Raw genomic sequence first — 17,068 nt, forward strand, 5'->3', positions numbered from 1 at the left:
CTGGTTGGTAATTTAGAGAGGAATGACTGCTGAACAACATCATGGTTTAGAAACATCAGTTCAGACCATCTCTTCAACAATCGACTCAGAACTAACATACACAAAATGTGCAAGTCCTTAACAGTAACAATTCAACAATCAGTTTTACCAGAGCAGAGAGATCAATAACTGGGACAAGAAGACAGAGATAAGAGGATAACAGGATATTGGGAAAGTAACAGAACTAATGAGGGGGGTTGAGTGCAGAAACAGATTGATCTTCAAGAAAACAAACTGATAGAATTTCAATGCAGAGACAATCACATAGGAAGCAAGCAGAGAATTAACTGCTTAATACATTCACTGTGACTGGATTTGTTTTCTGACACTATAAGCTGATGGCTTTATAACTTGCACCTCTTTTCAAATGAAAAGAAGTGCTCTTCTTGCTCCTCTTTTTGACTGATGAAAACATGGAATGTAACATCCACTTTTTACAGTTCCACTCATAAATAATTGTTGTGCGATGACATTTCATGTTAACTTTTCCCTAAGAGCAGGTTCCCCAATACGTTTAGAAACTACAAATAGCTTTAGGCATTGGACAGAACTACACTTTTATCAAGAGATCTAATATAGGTCAAATTTTTCTTTATGCCAAAAATGTTTATTTGCACATCAGGCCAATAATCAAGTCTCAAATCCATTTCCATTGTAAGTGCCATATAATTGCCGCTGCTAGCTGCTGTGATTAGAGTCAGCGATTACAGCTAACCTTTATGAATCACACTGCAACATCTGTTTCAGGTAGTATCACAAAATGAAATCTTGCCCTTGGCACAAACTTGCTCAGGGATATTAGACTACTGTAACAAATGAAGATTTCAGATGCAAAAGCCTCCAAGTGCCATCTGAAATTTTCTTCTAAAATTAGCATTTTTAATCACTCTCCTATATTTGTTCAGTTATTTCACTTTAACTGCATAGAAAATGACCCATACATTGCCATTAGAGTATAATTACTGAACCTAAACATAGGAGCCTGATAAAAATGCTCATTTTAGATGAAAATCTCAGATGGCACTTAAAGGCTTTTGCATCTGAACTCTTCAAATATTTCTGCAATATGTGTTTCTTGCATTAGCCTATTTAAAGACTATTACTTTCAGTTCACTTTCTTGAAATCTTTAAAATGCATATGTTCAATACACCCTTTGGAACTTTTGATACAAAAGTAGCAAATAGCAAAATAATCTGAAATTGCCTCTTTGATGTAGCAATATTCTAAACCTACACTATAATCTCAGATGGACTGAAGTACTGGGAAGTAGATGAAGGCTTTTTAGTACGCTTTTTATTAAAATGAAAAAGACTTTACGTACGTACCTATGTATGTATGCACACTACCAGTCAAAAGATCAAAAGAACAGTTCGATTTTTTATGTTTTTTAAAGAATTGTCTTCTGCTCACCAAGCCTGCATTTATTTGATCTAAAATACAGCAAAAGCAGTAATACTGTGAAATATTTTTACTATTTAAAATAACTGCTTTATATTCACATTCACAGTCACATGATCCTTCAAAAATTATTCTAATATTCAGATTTGCTGATAATTATTATGGTGAAAACAGCAGAATTAGAACTTGTAGATTTTTAAAGGTTTTTTTTGATAAATAGAAAGTTCAGAAGAACAACATTTATCTGAAATAGAAATCTGTTGTAACATTATAAATGTCTTTATCATCACTTTTGATCAATTTAATGCATCCTTGCTGAATGAATGTATTCATTTCTATAACCCCCCCCCCAAAAAAAATTAAATAAAACAAATTATAATGACAAGTATATAGGGTATAATGTTACAAAAGCTTTTTATTTCAGATAAATGCTGATCTTTGGATCTTTCTATTCATCAAATAATCCTGAAAAAAAATGGACTCAACTGTTTTACATACTATTGATTATAATAATAACATTAAAGATGTTTCTTGAACAGCAAATTAGCATATTAGAATGATTTCTGAAGAATCATGACACTGAAGAATGGCCTAGTAAAAATATTTCACAATATTAGCTACTGCTTTTGCTGTATTTTGGATCAAATAAATGTAAGCTTGGAGAGCACCAGAGAATAAAAAAAAAAACATAAAAATTTTACCATTCAGAAACTTTTGACTGGCAGTGTATGGATGTGTTTATTATTTCTAAAGGCTATCGACTCTGATGGCATTGAAAAAAGATAGGCCATAGTTCAGTTTCTGATGGCATTGAAAAGTTATTGTGCTGTTATATTGTGCATTTCTAAGGAAATGAATGTTATGCCATTTAGAACTTGTAGAAAGCTGTGAATCGAAGTGATATGATATGTTTTGCATTTGTACTGACAATGTGGGTAATAGTGATGTTACGTTCGTGAACGAATCGTTCTTTTTGAACGAATCTTTTAGGTGAACGAATCATTCTCGTTCACGTAATCCATTGACTCATATTTCTCGTTCACTGAAATTCCTCCCTCCACCGCAGCGCGCCGCTATTGCGCGCATGCGTAGCTCTGGACCGTTTCATCTGTCAAAGAATGACTAAACCTCGAGCCAATAGCCTTCGAGTATGATACGAGGACGGAGCATGTGATTTGTTGAATCTAGTGAACGAATACGCCCTTCATTGAGTTGCTTTGAGTTTGAAAGAGTCAAATGAACTGTTACATACATACATCTCGTCTCATTATTACGTTCGTCGTTCGAACAATGGTTCTTTGTTTTATTTTTTTATATTATTGTTTTATTTTTTTTTATTTATCATTTTGTTTTATTTATTTATATTATTGTTGTTTTATGTTTGAACAGTTACATACTTTTAAATAAAAAAAATATTTCATTATGTTAGTCATGTCATGCACTTTTGTTTGTTTAAAAACTGTGAAACATAAAAAAATATGGCCGTATTGATTATTTGCGTCACGTCATCCCATCTCATTTGCGTCACGTGACTCCCGGTCAACGAACTGGGTATAGCTACCAGTTCGTTCAATTCGTTCACGAACGGGAGATCTCTCTCTCGTTCAGACTAAGAGCCAGAACGAGAGAGAGATCTCCCGTTCATGAACGAATTGAACGAACTGGTAGCTATACCCAGTTCGTTGACCGGGTAGGTCGGCCATTCTGTCAATCTAGTTCATCAATCGGCAGAAAGCGGATGCAAAGCACAGGTATCCGTACTGTGCACGCTTGTTTATATTCATATTTTACATACAGAATAACTCCTCGTTTAACATAATCTCAGATTTGAACGTGTAAATCTCTGCCTAAACAATTAAATGTTAACTAGCCTAGTATGCAAACAAATAAAAAAACACTTGTGCATTGGTCATCCGAAAAGAGTGTAATTTAAAAGATAAAAAGAGTAATGACTTTGATCACTTATTTAGACTTATTTTATTCATTTAATGAGAAGGGCACACTTTTTAATGAAGCCAAATCGGTTTTTATTTTGTAACAAGTAAATACGTTAGTTGAACAACACATTTTGCCGCACATGCTGACGTATTTGTGTAATATGGAAAAATGGTCACTGAACGAGTTAGTGAACGAATCTGAACGAATCATTTTGGTGAACGAACGAAAAATGAACGAGTCTCTGGAAAGAATCAAAATTTCCACCACTAGTGGGTAAATTGTGAATAGTCAGCACGAACACTAAATCAGAATGTGGTGGTGTCTTATACTTTAAAGTATACTTTTACTCATTGTTTTTGTCAAAACGTCCACAAAAACTTTTGTCTACGTATGGCGCTACTGGGCATGCGCACATCAATACAGCATAATTTTTGTCACACTGTACAAGTTACTATTTTTTCATTCCTGTAAGGGGTAGGTTTAGGGTTGGGGTAGGTGTAGACCTTAATAAAACACAATCTAATAGGTATACAATTAAATTCATTGTTAATTTCCGGTCGGAGCTGTATCCCTTCTAGCCACAACCCTCGCTGTGCTCCTCTACCGACTGTAGGCGTGTTAGATTAGACAGGGGTGCCCTATTTCCCCATTTTTATTTTTATTAGTAGCAGAAACGTTCAATCTTTATACTGTACATTGTTCCCAAATTAAAGGTATCGAGATGGAAGACTTCACTTTAACTATTAGTCAACTTGCCGATGACACTTGTTTATTATAAAGATAAAGATCAAGTAAGGAATAATTGACTCCGGACCGTTGAATTATTAGAAAAATAATGCACACCCGAGGTGGTGATTCGCGTCGTGGCCGTTACACCTCGGGTGTGCATTATTTTTCTAATAATTCAACGGTCCGGAGTCAATTATTCCGCTTATACTACGGTTGCCACACCTCAAGACATCGATCAGATTATATATTTCAAGGGATTCGTCCGGTTTTTCTACTTCGCTATTGTGAGTAGGATTATTTCTTCCGCATCTCATCCAACGACTCTTTTGCTAGTTCCAAAACGTCATTTTAAAGCTGGCAATGGAGGCTTGAGCCGTTGATAGCAGACTAATGCAGTTAATAATGAAGTTATTAGAAAGAGAGCGAGAGAGACAGAGACACAGAGAAAGAGAAACAGAGAGAGAGAGAGAGAGAGAGAGAGAGAGAGCTTGTATGAATTAGGCTACCTCTGTGTGTCCCTCAACAGTGTTCTGAAGCACCGTCTCTAAACTGTAAGTCTGCTTTAAGATGCAGCGCTGTTATTACCTCGCTAGTGAGAAATGTCATGTGTAGCCTTTAAGTTGCTACACTAGGCTAACTGATAAAATCGTCAGGGCAGCGCTGACAACGATGCGAAGTGATATGGAACTGTAATGCGGTCAAGAAAGCTGCCTGGAACTACGTTCGCCTTGCGTTTCCCTGAAAATAATTGCACACCTCAGAACGTTCGTCAGCCAATCAGATTCAAGCATTCAACGGCCCCGTAGTATAAGTCCCTGTTATTTTCGAGGCTCTTAAGCTGTTCTCTGATGCCTCAGGTTTATCAGTCAATCACCCTAAAATGGAAGTTATGGCAGTACACCGCTTAGATGACTCGTATATCTGGGATACAGGTTAAATAGGTAGTTAGATACTTGGGTATTGTAATTAGTAAATCAGCCTCAGAGAGAATTACAAAAAAAAAAAAATCACAAAGAGTACAAAAGACAAGTAATATTTTTAATTGTTGGCTTCAGAGAAATGTATCTATTCAAGGTCGAGTGTTGATCTCCAAGGCTGAGATTTCTAGACTTGTATGTAGACTCTATTATGTGTTCCACAATTGACAAGATGTTATTTCATTTCATCTGGAGGGGCAAGAAAAACAATAATTAGAAATGTATCATGCTTTAGATTTTAACACTGTTAACAATGTCTTTAAAATGAACTGGATCAAGCATTGTCTTTGCGAGAATAATTTTCCATGGTTCTCTATCCCCAATGTTATTTTTAAAAAATGTGGTGGCCTTCATTTTCTACTTCCCTGTGACTTTAAATATAATAAGCTCCCCGTTAAGTTGTCTACCTTTTACAAGCAAGCTTTGGATGCATGGAAATAAAGTCTATAAACATAATTTCTGTCCCCATTCATGTGTCATTTGGAACAATCAATATATATGATTCAAATCATTTTTTGGAGTGACTGGTTTAACAAAGGTTTAATTTTTGTCACAGATTTATTAAACCAGTCAGGTGATCTATATAATCACACTGAATTAATTAGTAATAGCAGATTAAATGTATCTTCCAGTGAATATAAAAACTAATTAATTGTATTTCCCCAAAATTACTTCACCTTCTTAAAAATGAAAAAAATGTATACGTCTGTAACTGGTTCTCTTCCAGATCTTACAGTTGGGGGGCCTTTCTATCAGGGATAAAAAATTCAATAAACTTTATATTAGGAAAATTTTAACCAAAGAAAACAGTATTCTTCCTGAGGCAATGAGGAAGTGGAAACAGGTTTATCCCTCGCTTTTACTTCAGAATCCGTGGTCAGATATGAATAAATATGTAATTCCTAATAAAGTCAAAGAAACCCATTTCAAAATAATTGATAGATATTACCCATGCAATGATTTTATCAGTAAGTTCAAAGAAGGGTTCTCGTCCTTATGCTGTTTTTGTAAAGAGGAGTCGGAAACTATTTTTCAGTTGCTATTATACTAAACTATTTTGGTCCCAAATTTCTTTCTTTATTTTTGAATTGTTTTACAAATTTGTTGATATAAATGATATAATGATCTTATTTATTGATTGTGATACTGGTCTAGTAGAAATGGACAATATAAATAAAATTCTTGTTTTATTTGGGAAGTCATATACATAAAGTAAAATGTATGTTAAATAGACTATTTTCCATTGATTTAAAGATGTTTTATGAATCTTTAACTTCAATACAGAACAATCATAAAGCTGTTCAGACATCTCAGCTACTATACTTGATGTAATAGCTTGATCTTTGATGAAAAACGTGTTTTTCTTCTCTTCTTCTTTTTGAAATTGTACTGATTTACAGACTCGTGTATTGTTATGCTGTATTTTATGCTGTATTGTACTGTAGGCGTGTAAAGCAGAGCTGTGCTTCTAGCTCCACCTTCTGCTAGAAAGTTTGTCTGCATTAAGATTGTTTTGAAAGTCTGTTTACATTTTAAAAGATTAAAACGTTAAATTTAATTTAAAATTAAAGATTAAAACGTAGCTCAGGAAAAGACTCTTAAATATCTGAAATAAGGGCTGGCTCTCCTAGTTCAGTAACGTTAGTTAAAAAACATAAACGACAAGCCAAGGAACATCTTTATAACTGCATATATAGACACTTGCTAAAAACATCTGCCAAAAGCCTTTATAATACATCCATTATTTAACATACATTCCAAACAACTGAATGACTTTCAGCTTTATTTGGTGAGGATGAGTGCAGCGGAAGCTGTTTCTAGAGGGAACGGTTTCTGTGTAACAGTGAGCTACCTGACTTCCGGTCGATGCACCGTTGGCTGGAGAACGATAGTTTTCCCGGAGTTTTGGATGGATAAACAAGACCGTCGTGTGGCCAATGCGCAGAGGAAATATAGCCCTGAGTTGGTTGAAAGTGTTTATGCTCATGCTTATGTTTTCAGATTCAACCAGTTACCTATTAGATGACCGCTGGTTTTTAGCACAATCTGTATTTATGAATAAGCTTTAAAGACAACAATATTTGCTAGGGATCTATAGGACATTGTGATTTACTCCATAATGTTTATTTCACTTACGAAAGATGTGGAATGCATTGGACAATGATATTCATCTTCGATTATAATTTGTCTTCATCTGCAGCATAGTGCTGTATAGTATACTAACTGCACATTGCTTTATAAACTTACAAACAGAATTATATACCAAAGTCTTAAATCTACCATATTGTTCTAAAAATTGTGCATTTAAAAATTAAGAACTGCATTAACCCGTATTGCATCTAACCGTGACATTCACAATACAAAAATGACTAGTAGTTATAACCATTGTTGTTATTACTGTAAAACCATAATAAATTAATGCTGACTTTCCTTCAAACAGTAAGAAATGAGAACCCATATAGAAATTAATCTTTCTGACGTGTCTGAGGGGAAAAAAATAAGTTAATTTAAATAAAAATGAGCACAGCCCAATAACAATCATTCATCAAGAATGAGTAGAGTTTGTTTAGTAAGTGCTGTCCATCTGAATTTGCATTTAATTTAATAGTGTCCCATTTTTACTGCTAAATTGTCTGAGCTACAGTTTTCAAGATGAAAGTGTGTGAGTACCACCTTGTCTAATTGTGGTGTGTTTTTATCTAGTGGCTACAGGCGTTGAGAGGGACAAAGGCTCTGGGAACATGAGAGACTCCATCCACTGCGTTCTGAGATCAGTACCACGAGGGCTAACCCTGGGTCCTTCTCTGGCCGAAGATGGAGAGCTGGGTCTGTGGTGTGTTGGGCGAGTGCTAGAGAAAGGCACTCTGCTAGGTCTGGAGGAACCTGACAAAATAAACACGAGGGAAAAGGCTGAGGTATGCATACTAGTGTGTTTCAAATTTCAGTTTGCATCATACAGCTGAGACAAAGCTTGGTTTGTTTAGTACCACTACAGCAAATATGTTTCAAGACAATAACGGCCTTTACATTTACTTCTCACCTAATACTACAAGTACTTTATATGTTCAGAAGCAGTGTTATAGTTTTTTCTAACTGAATAATAGCCCCAAGTAAGAAGTAAAAACATGTTCTTATTATCCAGGGGATTCAACATACATGCCAAAATGTCCTCAAAAATGAAATCTCAGATGAAATTTACTGGATGAGGTAAATTTACCCAGAATTCATTAATTATTATATTTAGTAGAACTATTAAGTTACATATCAAGACATCGCAGAATCAGACTTGTTTTTATTGCCTTCACAGGTTTGCCTGCAGTGCTCAAAGTGAGGAAGAGTGCAATGTCAGTGTGCTCGAGGTGGATGGGAAATTAGGCCTCAGCGTCTGTCGGGACATTCAACCAGGAACAGAACTGCTCCTCTGGAAAGAACAAGAACAAGAAGCCCCTCTTGAAAAAGAAGTAATGCAACTAAAAGTCTGTGAAAATAGTAGTACTCCAAACAGACAAGAAGAAGATGCTTTAGAGGCCATCACTTTAGATCACCTCTCAGGCTGTGCAGGTGAGTTTATACATAACATTTGCACTGTGTAAGAGGTCCATGAGATGATGTTGTTCTTCTGAAAATGTGGAATTGTTTGTATTCTAACAGTTCCTGTTCAAAGTGCCACCCAAGAGGATACAAAATCTCCAGTCAAGGAGAAAAATCGTGTGCAGGAGTCTAGAGCATGTAATTCCAGTGTCCTGGAGCAGAATGGGGTAGATGAGGCATATGGGGAAGGAGAAGCTCAGGAAAGTGATGAACATCCTGCTAGAGATAAGATTCAGAGCATCAGTGATAGTACATCACAAACCCAGAGTTCATCAGAACATCTGAAGCCAGAGAGAAGCCTGAGAGCCAGCTCTCGTCTTGCTGCTAAACCTCGAAAAGTGCACTCGTCAACCATCCGTATCTACAAACAACAAGATCCAAAAAACAGGTCAGACCTCAGCAGGAAGCTCTCAGATAACAAAGATAACACAATACAGACATTGTATACTAATGAGGATTCCAGTGCAGAGCAAAATGAGCAGGATTTTCCTCATTTTGTTATCCGCGAGAGGAAGTACAAATGCGACGAGTGTGACAAGAGCTTCTTTCAGCTGTGCCATCTGAAGAAACACAAATTCACACATCAAAATCAGAAGCCTTACATGTGCACAGAGTGTGGTAAAACATACAGTTCGCAGGAGAGCTTTCAAGCCCACCTGCTGATGCATCGCGGTCAGAGGCCCTTTCAATGCCAGCACTGTGACAAAAGCTACGGCTTGAAGCGGGACCTCAAGGAGCACCAGGTTCTTCACTCAGGCGAGAAACCGTTCGTCTGTGACATCTGTGGAAAAGCTTTCGCTCGCCGGCCCTCACTACGCGTCCACAGGGAAGTCCATCGGACGAAAGAACCAGACTACCAGGCTCCCACAGTCAAGTGTCCAGAGTGCAATAAAGAACTGGCAAATTCTAGTTCTTTGAGGAATCACATGCGTCTGCACACCGGAGAACGGCCGTACGTTTGCCAGCACTGCAACAAGAGCTTTCGCCAACGTGGCAATCTGCTGGGACACATGCGCATCCACACGGGAGAGAAACCCTACAAGTGTGACCATTGCGAACTGCGCTTTTCCCAAGTTCCTGAACTGCGCCGGCATCTGATTTCTCACACAGGTGAGGTGTATTTGTGTCCTGTGTGTGGTAAGGCTCTACGGGACCCTCACACATTGCGGGCCCACGAACGACTGCATACAGGAGACAGGCCCTATAAATGCGAACAATGTGGGAAAGGGTACACGATGGCAACCAAGCTACGGCGCCACATGAAGTCTCACCTAGAGGAGAAGCCACATGTTTGCCAGGTGTGCGGAGCCAAATACACAATGATGCAGAGTCTACAGCGGCATCTGCAGTCTCACAAACATCAGTCAGACTCTGGTCATGCATTGCCGACACGAGGTCGACCCAAAAGGTCAGGCAAGAAGGCAGAGGATGAGCAGGGTAGGACTGAATGCAGTAGTTTGGAGGAGGGACAGGCTGTGGCGTACGTTCAAGCCTCAGAAGATTTCACTATGGTGTCTCACCCAGAAGGTGTCATTTTGGACTCTGCAGTGTACCATCGTGGCACATTTGTTTTGGAAAAAGGAGTGGAGAAGGGGTTCGAATGCATTGAGCTCAGTGAGGATATGATTGAAATTATTGTCTCAGATGAAAATACCAAGTGTATAGTAGTGCAAGAACAGCCTTCTAAGTGTATAGAGCTTCAGGAACAGGAAGCAAATGCTAAATGCCTAGTTGTGCAGGAAAATGATGTCAGCAGTGGCTGTTTTGTAGTTCCAGAACAAGATGCTAATAGTTGTTTGGTAATTTTACAAGGTCCGGATGGTTTAAGTTCAGTGGCACAGACTGTAGAAATAGAGACAGGGCTGTGACACTTAAGTGTTTCCATTTCACATATAGTCTCCTCATATTATGTCTCACACCAAAGGAAAAACAACCTTTGTGAAATAAATGTATAAGCTCTGTTGAATTTAAGTCTCGCTGTTCTTTGATTTTTAGGAGGGTTTGTGGCACATATCAGTAAATATTGACTCCTGTGCGCAGTGGACCTTGTTTCATCACTGTTTATACAGACATTGTACAAGTACATCAGCAAAATACAGCTGTGTTGTAAATGAGCTGATACAAGAGGACATTTTATGATATATCTGTTGCGTTGAAGTTAAAATGATCACATCATTTATGCGTCAACGTTAAAATTGAAATGCCATGTTTGTACTTTTACATAAAGTACATGCTGATTACTGATACGTGAAAGGATAAGTAGAGCGCTAGCAGAGCTCTTCAGCCCCATAGATAAAAGATCATCATTTCTTGATGAAAGCTATTTCTGATAACATGTAACAAATGCATCTACAATTAAATAAATATATTTAAAGAAAAAGCAATGTGGAATATTTAAAAAGTTGTATTAGGATATATTGTAGAGTACTTTTGTTGTAAATATTAGAATTTTTATATGTCCTCACACATGAATTCACATAACTTGGAGATATGAAGCTTATCATCTTGTTTTCATTCAATCTGTGATTCATGTTCCTCAGAAAGCAACGAATGTTAAACATTGATATATGGGTGATCTGATACAGAAGTGGCTTTTTTTTTTGAGTGAAAAGAGTTCAGACACTTTGTTCTCTTTGAACTCTGGTAGTTCAATATTAACTTGATGACTCTAGTAACTCCAGCTGTGGGCTTTCTGTCTGAGTGGGCGATTCGATGAGATGCTCCAAGTTCTTTCAGGATTACAGGCTCAGTCATCCTTAAGAATGGGAGCAAAAGCAGCACCTCTTCTACTATCCCTACTTCTTGGACAAGTTCTCCACCTCACATTGTGTAATGACGGTAAGCATTAACAGAGATTTCTCTGCCTTTTTGGCTAATTAGGTGAAGAACAAAATTATAATGCGATGATTCTACATATGTGAGTCTAGATGTTTTGAGAAGAAATATTGACTTTTGTGCCTCAGTGTTTATCGACAACAAGGAAGCCTCTCAGATCATTCGAGCAAAGAGGGCTAACAGTGTTTTTGATGAGTTAAAACCAGGGAATCTGGAGAGAGAGTGTGTGGAAGAGATTTGTGACCACGAGGAAGCTCGAGAAGTGTTCGAGAGAGTTGATAAAACGGTGAGCAATTGCCTTGTGTACAGATTAGCTGCAGTTGGAAATAAATGGAAATGTTTACATTAATATCATTTTTTTTTTTTTGTTGTATATCTCTATATAAATACAAACATTTGAAGTGCGGTATAATTCATTTTATGTAAATGATTTTTTTCTTCCATTGCTTCACAGAAGATTTTTTGGGCGAAATATTTGGGTAAGAACATATATATATCACGTTACGGAAAGTTTCAGTGTAAACGCCGGTGACAACGTTTTGTGTAAACAGTTTCTATTGAACCGGGGACAAAGTGCATTTTCACTGACCTTTCCCTGCTCAATTTACAAATTAGAAAGATTAGTATCAGGTTAAAACAGTAGCAATTATGAACAAACCTTAAGATTGATATCTTGTGAATAAATATAACTGGTGGGAGTGGTAATCCTTTATTTTTTTATTTTAATTATTCTATTTTATTAGAATTATTTTAATTCTATTTCTAAATATTAACTGTCTGTAACTTTAAGAAATTGTTTGACCTGGCACCTTTGCTCTGTTAGTTTTGTTACAAGTTTTTTTTTTTTTTTTTTTAAATCTTTTGTTTTTACAGGATGTGGGGGAAGAACATTATCCAGGACACCAGCAAATATCAAAAATTTGAGAGTATGTGTGAATACAGAGGGTAAGGGTGATGCATACTTAATACAGAATATGTCTATAAAACTAAAATGAGACATTTTTGGTAAAAGCTTTAGTTTCAATGTTGTAAAATAACCCTATAAGTTGGACGTGTGATTGACAGGAGACTGTTACGTTAATAATGGTGAAAGCTATGCTGGTAGTGTGTCTGTCACCAAGTCTGGAAAGTCGTGTCAGTACTGGAAAAGCAACTTCCCCCACAGGATTCAGTATGTATTTCTGCTCTTTTTGTTCTTGTGTTGAACCACCTTTAATCGGATTATATTGATTGATTATTAAACACAAATGCTTTTAGTAAAGAAAAGGTTTTGTTTTCATGTATTTAGCTTTACAAACCTTCAGTGATGTTGAAGCAGCTCTTCTGTCTTATGACCAACTTGTTTCCCCCCTAGCGAATTTAATGTGACACAGCTGAAGCTACCGGAGAACTTTTGCAGAAACCCAGATGAGAGCAATGAAGGCCCTTGGTGCTTTACAAGAGACCCGACAGTCAGGAGGGAGTCCTGCAGCGTGCCAAAATGCGGTAGAGAAAATACTAAAACATTACAGTAAAACATCCTGTGGTGCAATAACTAAAGCTCTGTGCTGGCAACCAGAAAGTTGAGCCATCATTGTTGTGGCATTGTACTAGGTTGCTGAGAAGAAATTGTCACTGTAATAAGTATACTGGATATTGTTTTGGATCTGCTAAATGACTGCTGACTTACCAAAACATGCATATTACCATATTTGATAGCAACTGACACATGTGCCCTGGGTTTATGGCACATTTTATGCTTCTGTGTAAGTACATGTTTCATTCCAACTATTTATGCTGGCTCACCAGCACTGATCATCTCACACTTTCCTCCTCAGGTGAGGCTGTTGTTCCCCCTCCTCGACCACCTACTGTGAAACCTGAGGAGCGTTACCTGAAGACTAGAGACTGTCTGGATGGAAATGGGGAGACCTACACAGGGGATATGTCTGTGACTCTGGGAGGTCGCTCATGTCTGCAGTGGAGCGCAGCAGAAGTGCAGGCCTTAATAAAGGGGAAAGAGTTGCTGCCTCAAGTTCATCTGGTGAAGAACCACTGCAGAAACCCAGATGGAGATATGGAGGGTCCCTGGTGCTATGTAAAGGCAGCAGGCGGAAACATTACCATTGATTACTGTGACTTGGAGTTATGCGGTGAGTGAACAGTACTGCCTTCTACAAAAACACACATACATTAAAGGGAAAGTTTACCCAAAATTAAAATCTTGTCGTCATTTATTCACTCTCATTTTGTTACAAACTTGTATGAATTTCTTTCTTCTTTTGAACACAAAAGAAGTAACCGGCCCGTTGCTGGTAGCTATTGACTTACAAAGTATGAAAAAAAAAAAAAAAAACTATGGAAGTCAAAATACCTTCTTCTTTGGAACTACGTGACAGAATTACTTTTTTTTTTTTTTTTTTTTTTTTTTTTTTTGTGAACTCTCCCTTTAACAACAAAATATAAATTTCTTCCCCTGAACCTTGGAGCTCCATTAAAAGTGACATCTGGACCAAAGTCTTTAAATTAGGATTAAATGTCACTTTCAAATGTTAAGAAAGCCAAGGTGCATTAGACATAAATCATAAACGCACCACTGAGCCCACACTGTACATCATTCTGTCTTTGTCATTCACTCTCAGATGCCCCTTTGGACAAGTTTGTCGATGAATCAGGTGGTCGAGAGAGAACAACTCTCGAAGACAAAAGGACAGCTTTCTTTAATGCCCATAGCTTTGGGAATGGAGAGCAAGGTAAAAGTCTGATACCTTCACCATCTCTTTTGCGGATGTTATTATTAGAAGTTTGAGTTCTTGTATAATCAACTGATAATTAAGATGATTAAACTGTCTTTCATCAGAGTGTGGAGTGCGCCCCATGTTTGAGAAGGTCAACAAAGATGATAAGAACGAGAAGGACCTACTGATGTCATACTCTGGAAGCAGAATAGTGGGAGGAGATGAGGCTGAAGTGGGCAGTGCTCCATGGTAAATACAGCACAGGCTGTTTTTAAACATCTGATTTCAAATATATTGGCATGATTGATCATGTTGAATGCTGCTAATGCTTTGCTTTTAATGTTGTGTTTGACGTCATTTGCAGGCAGGTGATGCTGTATAAGCGTAGTCCTCAGGAGCTGCTGTGTGGAGCCAGTCTGATCAGTGATGAATGGATTCTCACTGCCGCCCACTGCATTCTCTACCCACCGTGGAACAAAAACTTCACAATCAATGATATCATCGTCCGCATTGGAAAACACTCTCGTACCAAGTGTGCCCTTTAAAAAATTATTGAAAACGGCATAGTTCTTTTCACTAATACGTTCTTTATTTATGCTAAGTAATTTGGAAATATCAGTTTACAGCTGTTTTAAACCCTTTCCTGTTTCTCTCAGGTATGAGAGGGGCACTGAGAAGATTGTGGCCATTGATGAAATCATTGTCCACCCGAAATATAACTGGAAGGAAAACCTGAACCGAGACATTGCTCTTTTGCACATGAAGAAGCCTGTTGTCTTTACGAATGAGATCCACCCTGTTTGTCTGCCCACCAAGAACATCGCAAAGAAGTAAGAAAATACAGTAGATGAATATAGGCATATTTAATCGCAATGAGATGGATGTAGAGTCAGATATTTTCTTCCATATTTTATATCCGAGTGAACCGATTATTGGAAAAGAAAATCATGTAGGGCAGGGACTTGGTTCTATTCATCAGTTGTTAATTGAATGGAGGTATAGGCCTATCTGAATGTGAGTTTGCAATCAGCTGTAAGAAACCGGTGGAGTTTCAGCAGACTAAATGATTCAAGAAGTCTGATGAATCATGGATGAATCATTCACAATACGATTAATTACATGCATTTAGAAAATAGACTTTCCTTTCATGCCGATTTTGAAACGTACCTAACCTCTTGAATTGTTTACCTTTAGTTATGGGGAAACTTACTAAGAACACATTTTCTTGGGGAACAATGATGTATGGAAAATGCATTTTAGCATAACTTTAGAACAAACTGACGGTATACATTTACTTGTAATTGACAGACTTTCTCTCTGAAGTTTGATGTTTGCAGGTTACAAGGGCCGTGTAACTGGCTGGGGGAACCTCAGGGAATCGTGGACCTCAAACCCAACCAATCTTCCATCAGTGCTGCAACAGATTCACTTGCCTATTGTGGATCAGAGCATCTGTCGCAATTCCACCTCAGTCATCATCACCGATAACATGTTCTGTGCCGGTAATATACTTCATATTTTTCATGGTCTTTAGACCCTAGGCCTAGACTATTCAGTTGCTGAGAGTTTGTGTGGTGCTTTGCACTCAGGTGTCACAACAAGGTCATCGTTTGTTTTGTAGGTTACCAGCCAGATGATGCAAAAAGAGGTGATGCTTGTGAAGGAGACAGTGGCGGACCTTTTGTGATGAAGGTATAATAATGTTCATGCCTTTCTCTCCTCAAAGAAGTTAGACTTATCAGTGACCTATAAAGCTCTGATTGTTGTACTCCACTTATAAACATCTTGTTCTTTTAAAACCCATTACTGCCCACAGAGTCCTACAGATAAACGCTGGTATCAGATTGGCATTGTGTCGTGGGGTGAGGGCTGTGACCGCGATGGCAAATATGGATTCTACACACACTTATTCCGTATGCGCCGCTGGATGAAAAAAGTCATTGAAAAAACAGGCTCAGCAGATGAGGAGTGATTTTCCAAGCTGCCACACAATAAATGAACACTGATCAAATGTGATCAAACCTGCAAATGGATAAATCTGAATTCTTTGTATGTTGATACCAGTGTGTGAGCATGGAGTTTCTTTCTGTGTACTGAGAGTGAGAATGGGCATGCTTCTTGTTTATAATGAAACGGATGTAATTCTGGTTGAATTCTAACGTTAAATAGCAGGTTTTTGCCATACAGAGCTATAGAAAGAACAGTGACGTGACTGATATACAAATTGCAAGGGTGATTACAACAAATACCAAAGATGTGCTTTTTTTTTCATAGTTGTCAAAAACTACTGCATTTTTTGTTGAGATGCTTTGCAAGAAGAAAAATTTTCAGGACATTTTAAAGGTCATAAAGTTTCCTATTAATAAATTTACATAAATGGGAAGACAGATAAAATAAACGATTATTTGAGTAAGTTTATTTTCATCTTCCAAGAGAATTTGTGAAGCTGTGCAATGATCACTAAATGCTGTCATCAATGCATTTCTGTAGGCTATTTCACATCAAAATGTCTTACAATAAGATTAATGTAAAGTAGTTTCAGTGCAGCCGCCTCATTTGAACAGACTTAATATAATACCCACAACTCAAACTCGTGTAAACTAAAGGTTATAATGTAATTGTAATTCAATAGTGGTGTTGCTCAGATTTAATGGTACCTAATGAATAGGTGTTGAAACAGCGGGAGACTCGTGACATTTATGGCTCTTGACTGAACACACAAAGAGCAGAACACACAAATGTGTAAGTTAGTTTTATATCATTTATTTTTATGTGGTGCATTTTATGCAATCGTTATGACAACAGCACATTCTCGGGGGCGTGGTCATACGTTCTCCTGCATC

The 17,068-nt window shown here is 37.5% G+C and overlaps 2 protein-coding genes across 4 annotated transcripts; both read left to right on the top strand.

Annotated features, from left to right (window-relative positions):
- The first annotated feature begins 6,917 nt into the window (after positions 1-6,917).
- On the top strand, positions 6,918-11,044 carry znf408 (zinc finger protein 408). Of its 2 annotated transcripts, none has more exons than XM_079426778.1 (5): positions 6,918-7,044; positions 7,786-7,997; positions 8,225-8,289; positions 8,390-8,643; positions 8,734-11,044. In XM_079426778.1, the coding sequence occupies exons 1-5, from the start codon at positions 7,020-7,022 to the stop codon at positions 10,539-10,541; spliced, it is 2,364 nt and encodes a 787-aa protein (XP_079282904.1). In that variant the 5' UTR covers positions 6,918-7,019; the 3' UTR covers positions 10,542-11,044. The 2 variants fall into 2 exon arrangements, with proteins under 2 accessions (XP_079282904.1, XP_079282905.1); XM_079426779.1 differs by having other exon boundaries at positions 6,983-7,651.
- A 306-nt stretch (positions 11,045-11,350) lies between these two features.
- Positions 11,351-16,254, top strand: LOC306875963 (prothrombin-like). Of its 2 annotated transcripts, none has more exons than XM_079426797.1 (14): positions 11,351-11,511; positions 11,637-11,794; positions 11,963-11,987; positions 12,382-12,453; positions 12,574-12,679; positions 12,863-12,993; positions 13,326-13,640; positions 14,130-14,240; positions 14,348-14,474; positions 14,590-14,757; positions 14,882-15,055; positions 15,549-15,727; positions 15,847-15,917; positions 16,042-16,254. In XM_079426797.1, the coding sequence occupies exons 1-14, from the start codon at positions 11,391-11,393 to the stop codon at positions 16,195-16,197; spliced, it is 1,914 nt and encodes a 637-aa protein (XP_079282923.1). In that variant the 5' UTR covers positions 11,351-11,390; the 3' UTR covers positions 16,198-16,254. The 2 variants fall into 2 exon arrangements, with proteins under 2 accessions (XP_079282923.1, XP_079282924.1); XM_079426798.1 differs by having other exon boundaries at positions 11,966-11,987.
- The last annotated feature ends 814 nt before the right edge of the window (positions 16,255-17,068 follow it).

The sequence above is a fragment of the Barbus barbus genome (genome assembly GCF_936440315.1).
Source record: "Barbus barbus genome assembly, chromosome: 1".
NCBI classification, from domain to species: Eukaryota; Metazoa; Chordata; class Actinopteri; order Cypriniformes; family Cyprinidae; genus Barbus; species Barbus barbus.